A 10705-nucleotide genomic window follows, 5' to 3' on the forward strand; every position below is an offset into this window, starting at 1 on the left:
ACAGGTGTTGTCACAAAGCAGTTTTCAGAAAAATCTGGGTCTGAGCCCCTCATGAGCGCCGTACGGAGCCCCTAAGGGGCCGTGGCTAAAAAAAAAAATTAATGACAATGTATTCACTCGCAAAGGTTTTGTGTTCCCTTGCAAATATTCTGCATTGCGATGCAACAGTTTGCGTTCACTTGCAAAAGCTGTGCTTTGCTTAAGCTCAGACATGAAGCAGCTCATTCAATTTTATGTTGATCTTGGATTGAAATATAAAGACATAGTGTCGCTTCTCAAAATCAAACATGATTCTGTTATTAGTGACACAAACTGAAACTGAGGTCGAGTGTCCTCGTACAGTAAAAGCTACATTTACAGAGACTGCAGAGAACAACTCTGAATAAACTCAGCAAACTGGGAAAACGGCTTTTAACGTTAGCTATGCTGAAAACCAAGCTCTAATGTAGGCAGTGTTGTTGGGCACCTCTGGTCCTACATTTGCTTGCTGTCTGACGAGCATATATTTTGTGAAAAAATTCAAAACATTTGCGAGGGAATGCAATGTCATTAACTTTCTTGGTAACACTTTCTATGAATGTCACCTTTATAAACACATTTATAACATGTTATAATGTATTCATAAGGCATTATAAACATGGAAAAGAATGACACTGAATTACACTTTATAGACATGTTTATTATACATTATGAATTGTTAATATAATGCATTATAAATAGTGTTAATAACATGTTATAATGTCAGTGCCAAAGAAGTCAGTCCCAGCTTGGAGAGCGTAAAGTAAAGACAAATACCAAGCTAACGGTGGTGTACATTACCTTTCCCACATTGGGTAAAACACTGATGGCAGCTCTAGTTTAAACTCTGACATTTGAAGCCTGTAATGTGCTTTATTATGTATGTTTTAGTGTTTCAGTAAATCCTTAAGTAAATACTTCAACTTGAAGCCTCACTCTTAACACTGGAGGAGGCTTTAGTACAGTACGCTTCACTTTACTTAGAGTGGACAAATACAGCTTATGAGCTCTTATAATTTGTTATGAACAGTACTTATAATGTATTATGTTAACAATTCATAATGCATAATAAACATGGCTATAATGTATAATGCATTTTTATAAATATTTATAGCTATGTTTATAATGTCTTATGCATGCATTATAACATGTTATGAATGTGTTTATAGATGCTTACAAAGGTGACATTCATAGAAAGTGTTACCACTTTTTTTTTTTAACCACGGCTCCGTAGCATCATCAACGGTGACAGTAGCAAGAAAAACTCCCTAAGAGCAAGAGGAAGAAACCTTGAGAGGAACCAACACTCAAAAGGGGAACCCATCCTCCTCTGGTCGACTCCGGACAGCAAACAATAACAGCAGAGAGTGAGATTTGATCATTAGTATAACATACGGAAAAAGCAGGAGTAGCAATGTCTATGATTAAAAAATGCAGCAGCATCATCAGGAGGGTCAGTTCATGCAGGTGAGCTTTGTACAACGTTGCTCAGCAGGAAGCTCCATGAAGGTCAGACTGGTCCAGAAGGCTGGTGAGCAGTGGGCATCTGATCAAGGCAGATGAAGCAACAGTATCAGACCACACAGGACGGGCAGCTGTTCAACTCAGCAAAGAGACACACAGGCAGTTAGTTCTGTTAATAGAGACTGGTTACAGTATACAGTGTTAATGTAAAGGTTCTATACCAAACTAAGGGTTTTTCCTTCAAACTTTACATTATGTGGAGGTTCTTTAAACATTCTTCACACTCAGACATCTCCTTTAAAGAAATAATCCTCTAAAGAACCAACCATTGAAAGTTCTTTAGGGAAGCAAAGTTGGTTCTTCAATGGCAACATGCAAAGAACCCTTTGTGGCACCTTTTTTGTGTGTTTGCGTGTGAATCTGTGAGTGTGAATATTGACTGTCATATTGGCTGGACATGCAAAATGTACAATGCTATGCTGAAGTCAGAGACCCTTTCTTTTGTTTAATTTCCAGTCAAAATGTTCAAAATTTCAATTTTTGAGCAAAACCTGAAAGGATATTTTCCCAAAGTTCCCAAAGTACATTAAGTAATGTTGGTGTTTTGGACTCTGGGGTGGTCAGTCCATTGTTCTGGGAGCACCAACGGCTTCTTGGTTTGATAAATACATCTTGATATTCTCAGCTTTGAGACATTATCTTGCTGTAGAATGAATGTCTTCTCAATCATAAGTTTTCCAGAGGGTGCATGATGCATTAAAATGTGCTTGTTCTTATGAGAATTCATGAAACCTTCAGTCAAAAAGAAATCTCTCCAGAGGAGCTTAACCCTTATGTGGTGGTGATGTGTTTGTTACTCAGTGGTCTGCTGGACCCACCACAGTATTGTTTTTTAAATCAATACAGCGAAAACAATTTATGTAAAAATAACAGATGTTTAAAATATCACAAGTGTCCAGTGTAGGGTTCTCCTTTAGCAGCTATAGCCAGTCAGCAGCCTGTCCATGTTGTCCACCCTCACACACACATACAAACACACACACACACAGACACACACACACACAGACATACACTAACAGCAGGCCATGTAGGAGGAGAACAGAGTGAAGGACACAGCACCTCCACACTTTAATTCCCTACGGGTTCACCCAACACCACATGTGTAATATAAATGTGTGGGGGGTGAACAGAGTGAAGACACTGAAAATGGGTTATTTTATATGTTCTTCACAGAAAATGAGCAAAGGACAAGAATCTGATGATGAAATAATAATAAATCACATCATTTTTTCTTTTGGTAAACATTGAAAATGGGTCCCACAGACCTGAACACCACACAAGGGATAAACACCTCCAAACTTGCGCTAATCCTCCACCATGTTTGACTGATGGTAGACATGGTTCATGGAGTCTTTGTCTGCATACATACTGCCTTCTGTTACTTTCAAAGAGTACATATTTTTTCGTTCTTTGTCTATTTCCTTTTCTCAGAGAGGCTTCTTGACAGCTACACATCCTTTCAGACCCATAGTGTTGAGTTCACAGTGGAAGGTTGGACTTTTTCAGATCTGAAACAGGAGTGGAACTTCATTCCTTTTCTCACAGATAACAGCGATATGTACTGTTTATCTGATTGTGGCAGTTTTGGTGCTCTTCCATTTTCTCTGTATCTTTTAATAGATTTTCGAACTCCAGTTTTGGAAACTGCTGTTTTTTCAGTGATTTTCGTTTGACTTTCCTCTTCCTTATGCAAGTGGATTATCTTATATCTGATTTCCTCAGAAAGACTCCTTTGGCCATTTTAGATACTCATGAGAAGGAAATTGACTGCTGAGGTGTGTTTGTGTAGTTGCTTGTGTGAATGTTGGTGTCTGTTTGAAGGGGAACATGATTTCAGTGACTCCATTGGGAGCAGCTTTTGTTGGGAGGTCACAGCTGTAACTTGACAGGAAGGATGGAAGAGTTAAATTGGCAGTAGATACACAAAAGTAAAGAGTGGATAAAATAAATATTGATAGATTTTATATTATATTTGATATTTGATATTTTTTGTTATATAAATGTATTGTGGTAAAAAATGAATTACTTAATGGCTGTTTTGACTAGAAATTGAATTATGAAACGGTGGTCTCTGAATTTTGCATAGTACTGTACATTCTGCAGAACCTAGTAATAAAGTATATAACTTTAATGTACAGGGTGATTCAAAACGATTCATTCATTTTCAAAATGATTTATTTCACTTGTAAATCATTACAGAACAATGCAGTAAACTGTAAATGGTTTAAATCAGCATAAAGTTTATTAGGTAATTTTACGAGTGCTCAATATGAACCTCCTCCAGCTGTACAGACATCAACGCCATAGTCAAATTCATCCCATACTGGATTGAGCATGTCGGGTGTCGCTGCACTCACGGCTCTTTCAGTGCGATTTCGGAGATCATCCAGTGTTGTGGAACCAATGGCGAACGCTCTGAGCTGTTGGAGGTTCACTGCTGATGAAAATCACACTGCACAGATATGACTGACTCACTCTTATTGAAGTGGAGAACGCAGAACGCTTTCTGCTCAGGGGTCGCATCTCCTCCCAGACTGAAGGGAGCCATCTTCCACTGACAGTCAGAAACTCTATGACCCCCTCTTTCAATTGGATTGTGATTGGTTCCTAGGTGTCTCACGGTTGTAAAAATATGGCACTTTGAAATCAGATGAATCTTTTTTATTCACCCTGTATTTTAATGTAATCACATTTTATTCAAAGTAATGTTCTGTTAGCCAACTCATCATTAAATGATCACACAATGCAGTGGATGTTTTCAAATGGTGTGAAAAAAAATATCTGAAAAGTTAGAAGTTATGAGAGGTTAAGAGTTACAAGGTTTTGATATGCAATGACATATTTTGTGTGATTGCTATTATATTTTCAGCCCTGATATATGCTGTCTAATGAAAAGTGTATGGTTCATTCTAAAAGCTCTAATGTTGGTCAGATCAGAGCAAAGATTAACTTTCTTTTCTCTTTTGCAGTTGCAGTCCTGGATGAAGGACCAACATATAGTAGTACTTGTGAGTTAACTTTGAATTTACTACTTTATTTCTAGCCATTCCTGCTCTCATCTTTTATGTTCAAATACCCAGAAACATTCTCATTACATCTACGCATGCACATCTTATGTAACTGTCTTGTTTGTGTGAGATATTGCACACAATAACCAAATGCTTTTTTGCTCTATTTTCCCTTTTTATTTGACCTCTTAAACTGCAAGGTCCTGCATGTGTGCCCACGGTTCACTCTCATAACCACTTGACTTAGTTTCATAGTAGTCAGTGAATAATCATTTATGTTAATCACTGAACAAGCCTGCAGTTTAAGAGGTTTGTCATTTAATGACATGATAATGTAATCATATTTTATCTCCTCATCATCTAACCATTCCATCTGTGCGATGTTGTTCTTGTGTTTGTTTGCAGCCGCCCCCCATCTTCATCGTGAGGATCAAATATGCGTTGAATATGTCAAAGAATATTTTGTCAACTGTAAGGATCCCAACTCTAGCCTCAATCGTTCCCTCAAATCTTGAATGACTGGATCGAAGATGAAGGAATGGCACTCAGTATAGTTGTATTTGGAAAAACGAGAAATGTGTGCAGCCACAGTCGTTAAGCAGTAAGCAATTTAGACTCGCAAGCAATTTCTGTGTTTATCAAGTTTACTGTATATTCCCATCGATTCCTGAAGAACTTTCTGATGCCTCATTTTTCCAAATACAATTATTTTACCCTGTGAGCCAAAACAATAGGGGTTTCAATTCCAGTGCACAATAAAGAAACCAATCTTACGTTCTAGCTATGAATAAACGGATGGATGCAAACCCCCAACTCTTTGCTTTATTGCTTTTAAAAGTTCACAGCAGTGCTTCCTGCCACTTACTTGCTCTGAATTGACCCTTGCTGATTCTTTGATTTATATCTTTCCTTAAAATATAACACTGATGTGCTAATATTAATAAAAATGTATTTTTATTAATAAAAAAAAAACATGTTGCCCTTTACATTGTTTGTAAATTTCATGATGAATGGATCAAAGGAATCAACTCAAAATGACTTGAAAAAAAGTCTGGTTCCATTGACTTACATTAAAAGTAAAGTGTGTTTTTTCCTTCTCCTGTAAAGTCACCATTTTGGAGATATGAGGTTTTCTTCCGACAACAGCGATATAATGTGATCATCATTTAGCTGAGACATGTTTAATGATTGAAGTTAGCTTTTTTGTCTTGCAGTAGAGCTATAAGACTCTTGTTAAGCAATTTATAATGTCTGTCTGTCTATCCATCCATCCATCCATCCATCTATAGGGGGAAAAAAGCAGAAAACATTTAACCAAAAATGACAGAAGCCTCTAACACTTAGTATATTATCAATATCAGTATTTCAACAATCAATATCGGTATTTAATTTATCCACTCTATACTTTTCTGTACCCTACTTCCACTTTAACACTTCCATCCTTTCAATCTTAAAACCAATGAGTGACCGCCAACAAAAGCTTTTCCCGAAAATTTCACTGACATTGTTATACTTCATAAAGACCATCAAAACTGTCACCATCAGATAAACAATACTTAAAGCTTTCATATGTAAGACAGAGAAAATAAAGCTCCATTCTGGCTTCAGATCTAAAAAAAAATCCATGAGAGTTTAAGTTCATCCTTCCACTGTGAGAAGACAACTCAGTACTATGAGTCTGAAAGGGTGTGTAGCTGTCTAGAAGCCATTACTGAAAAAAGGAAATAGACAAAAAAGAAGAAAATCTGCAAATCAAACAAAGAAGCTCCTGCTCTTCTTAGAACAATAGACTGGCCAATCCAGAGTCCAGACCTCAACATCATTATATGTGTTTGGAATTAAGTGGATCACAATAAGCAGAAAATGCAACCAACTTCTAAGACTAAACTTGGGAGGTGTTTTGAAATATCCCTGCAGCGGCCAGGAAGCCATTACTGAGAATAATGCACAAGAAAACACAACCTAAGATGTGGAGTAAGGTTTTATTAACTGATGAGTCTAAATATGTAACAGGGATTATTTGGATTTTGCAAAGCGAAATGCAGCCAACGTTGACTGAACTTTGGGGGTTTGAAAAAATATCCCTCCAGATTTCTTTGAAAAACTGAAGGCAAGTTTAGAAGGCAAGAAAAGAAGCTGTAATAAGGGCAAAAGGTGAAAACAGTCATTTCTGAAAACTTGGTATCATAATTTGTTGTTGCGGCTTCTGAAGTAATTTTCTGTTAAGTATGTTTTCTGCTTTTTCCAGACGCTGAACAATGAATAACTGTAATGAATGTTTTGACTGGAAATTAAATAAATGAAAGGGTTTATTTAACTTTTGCACAGTACAAAACATGTCTTTGCTAATTAACTAAGTTTAGAAGGGAAATTGGGGTGTAAATTAGATTTTTTTGCAAAGCTGTTACTTCACCATCACTTTACTGGCACAAGTTTGTCACATGTTGCATAGTAGCGCACCTCTGTCTACTCTCTAAGCTACTTCATATGTTTTGCAACATGTTTCCGAGAGTGAATGTTTCATGAGTTGGGAAGGTCATGCTTAATCAATGTTTTGATCACATCTGGCTGAACAGTCTGTTCCTGTCCCACAGCTTACCACTGGGAGACGGCAGAGTGGCTTCCTGACACCTGCCTGCCAGGTTTGGAATCCGAAGAGGCCCGAGACCTCTCTCCTACCCCTCCCCCTCCGCCTCTTCCTGCCCCTCCACCCCCCCTCACTCTCACCCCCAGTCGGCTGGGCGGCAGCGTCCGTTTCGGGGCCAGCGCGCGCCCCCTACAGACGGGCTACCCGCTGAGAAGGTATGAAGGCCAGAGAGACTTCTACTCGTCACTGTCCCGGGACGAGTGTTCCTCCCCGGTGTATGAGGAGTACCGAGACGACGAGGGCCATTATGACAGGCTTCCTGTCGCACGGCCCCCCTACAGGGGCTACAGCGAGGGTCGGGCCAGCCCGTCCTGCTACCACTCGGGCCACAACCAGCCTCCATCACACCCCCCTCTGCTGGCCTGGGAAGAGAGGCCGCGGATCTGGGAGGATTCGCACCCCTTCGGCAGCCAGAAGGAAATTAGCAGACTTTCAGACAGGCACTCACTGCGGGCCCGGCACCAGCGCGCTAACCAGAGCAGCCCATTCAGGTCACTATCAGCAATGAGTCAGTATGAACACTACTAGCTCTACTAGACTTGAGACTATATATGGGGACGGCCATGCTGTACGCTTCTGACTGCTTTTGCTTAAAGCTGCCATCATCACTGTGCCATTGTTGTTCTGCTGCCATACATGGAACTGTAAATAGAAATGGACAATATGATGCATGGCGGCATGGCCCCTATAACGGTAAGATAAGAAGTACAGTTAAAGTTAAATCACGGTATATACTACTGCCTATGTATTGATATGTATTGCCTCATAATTCAAGCCTCCGGCTGTGTGGACTGTATGTAGCAGCATACTTCAGAAGTAGAGAGAGACTGAGTAGTACTAGTCTGTGAAATTGTATAAAAGTGACCATCTCTCCATTTTAACGCTGTTTTTAACATGCCCTTGTCGATTTGCCCTCGTCATTTCCCAAAAGAGGAAACCCACACCTTCTTAGGGGCTGTTCTATTACTGTATTTGCTTACATAATTAACATAATTTAACATAAATTAACATAAATGTAGTCTTAAGCAGCAGACCTTCAGCAAAAAATCATTGCAATCAGACACAGTTTCCTTCTTAAACCTGAAACAATGGCAACTGTTAAAAGCCAGAGGAGTAAAGTACTGTAAATTACTTAAAGCTGCACTGTGTAAGATCTCAAGATTTGGAGACCTCTCTGGTGACCATGTGTAATTGCCACAACATGCAGAAAAATATTTTGTAACAAAGGTTGTGCTTCGGCCCTCTTCCCCAAGTGGATGAATCCGATGATAGCGAGCATGTTGAAAGAGTATTCAGAAAAACCTGTGGATTTAAGTGTCATATCTTCATCAGTATAGTGTTGATTTTGCATTTGAGACCCAAACATCGAGCTGCACCCTCTTTTTCAGCCTGTGTGTGAGACAGTAATACGTAAAGACGTATGATGTGGTCTGAAAAAATCTCCCGCTGAATCCGACCCAACACCTCTGACTTTTATATTACTTTTTTTAGGCTTTACAGGTTGACATGCATATTTTAGCATGTTTTGCTCTCAACCCAGTCATGCTACTTCTTTGGATTACTTACATAGTGCAGCTGTGATATTTTAAAACTGTAACATTCAATTTTCTGTGTTCAAACTGGCCTTTATATAACAAACTACCCAATTATACATAAATGCTGGTGTTACTTTGTGAGTTTACTCTGCTAACTTGCTAGTTAGCAAGTTAGGAACCAGCAACAACAAAAATGAAAGCAGCTTTGCAACAACAGTGAAAGACAAATGTGCCACATTTCTCATTATAAACCTGCAGCTTAAGCAAATCGAAGCAATTATTAACAAAGTGTATTTACATCACACTCAGACTGGTGAGAAAAAGAGAGTATATCATTATAAATTTGCTGAACCAGTTAACTGGCTTACTGAGACTAGCCTAGCTAAGGACAAGTGTGTTCCTATTGAAAAATCTGCTCCTCTTTGTCCCTTCCTGCCCTTGTCCTGTGAGTGACCGCTTGTGTAACCTATGCGCCAGGTGTGAGTCATACAAAGTCAGCAAGGTCTTGTTAAAAACACTATCGGAAAGGAGGGCGTATCTAGATAAAGGTCAACCCTGGTAAGACCCTGATTGTGTCAGTGTGTATTGAAGTGTTTTAGAACTGGACTGTCAGACTTACAGTATATGGCTGTTTATAGAGACTTGCACTCCGGGTCTGTCTGGGAGTGACTGCAGTGGTCAAAGAGGTGGGTGGAGTAGTAAAAAATACATATTAAAACAAATATAGTAATTAAGAGACTTTAACGAAGTTCATTGGGACTTAAAAGATGGGTATTATTATTTTTTTGTAATAATTGACGAAATTAACATTCTGTCAGCTGTCAATAAAGTATATGATCATAGAAAAAACATCTGCTCTCTGTGGTATCCTCAGTATGGAGCCCCACTGGTGACATCCTTTCTAAATAAAAATAATGTGTGGCCATAATAATTAAGATAATTAGATAATTAAATCGTGGCCACGACTTAGTAAGGCATTGGAATGAGATCCTAATGCATGGCCACAACTTAGTAAGACATGGGAACGACGTTCTAATGCGTGGCCATGACTTAGTAAGGCATGATCTTGTTCCCATGCCGTACTAAGTCATGGCCACAACTTGATCTCAGTCTAAGTCGTTGCCATGCATTGGTATCTCCATGCATTAATAAGTCGTGGCCACGCATAATTTTTATTTATGTGGAATGTCGCCAGCAGGGCTCCGTACCTCAGTCTCCTGTAAACGGGCAAAAACAAAAGTGGACCACCCATCGTTCAACAAATCAGGACAAGGAGAGGTATCTACCGGTCAGTCTGCTAGTCATGTTGCACACTCACAGCACATAGCGAGCTAAAAACCTGAGCCCTACTAAGTGAAACAGCTGGTTAGAAGTAATGGCAAAGAAAATAGGGTAACACTTTCTATGAATGTCACATTTGTAAGCATCTATAAACACATTTATAACATGTTATAATGTATTCATAAGGCATTATAAGCGTGGTTATAAATATTTATAAAAATGAATTACACTGGATTACACTTTATAGCCATGTTTATTATACATTATGAATTGTTAATATAATGCATTATAAATAGTGTTAATAACATGTTATAATGTCAGTGCTAAAGAAGTCAGTCCCAGCTTGGAGAGCGTAAAGTAAAGACAAATACCAAGCTAACGGTGGTGAACATTACCTTTCCCACATTGGGTAAAACACTGATGGCAGCTCTAGTTTAAACTCTGACATTTGAAGCCTGTAATGTGCTTTACTGTGAATGTTTTAGTGTTTCAGTAAATCCTTCAGTAAATACTTCAACTTTAAGCCTCACTCTAAACACTGGAGGAGGCTTTAGTACAGTACGCTTCACTTTACTTAGAGCGGACAAATACAACTTATGAGCTCTTATAATTTGTTATGATCAGTACTTATAATGTACTATGTTAACAATTCATAATACATAATAAACATGTCTATAACATATAATGCATTT

The 10705-nt window shown here is 38.7% G+C and overlaps 1 protein-coding gene across 1 annotated transcript in view; it reads left to right on the forward strand.

Annotated features, from left to right (window-relative positions):
• The window catches only part of LOC118824364 (protocadherin Fat 3), a 131530-nt gene extending 123805 nt beyond the window's left edge, over positions 1 to 7725 (forward strand). Inside the window, exons 29-30 of the mRNA XM_036594455.1 lie at positions 4956 to 5021; positions 7145 to 7725. Coding sequence (XP_036450348.1) covers positions 4956 to 5021; positions 7145 to 7725 — 647 coding nt within the window. The remainder of the gene's footprint in view (positions 1 to 4955; positions 5022 to 7144) is intronic.
• Positions 7726 to 10705: the final 2980 nt, after the last annotated feature.

The sequence above is a fragment of the Colossoma macropomum genome, unplaced genomic scaffold (assembly GCF_904425465.1).
Source record: "Colossoma macropomum unplaced genomic scaffold, Colossoma_macropomum, whole genome shotgun sequence".
Classification (NCBI taxonomy): Eukaryota; Metazoa; Chordata; class Actinopteri; order Characiformes; family Serrasalmidae; genus Colossoma; species Colossoma macropomum.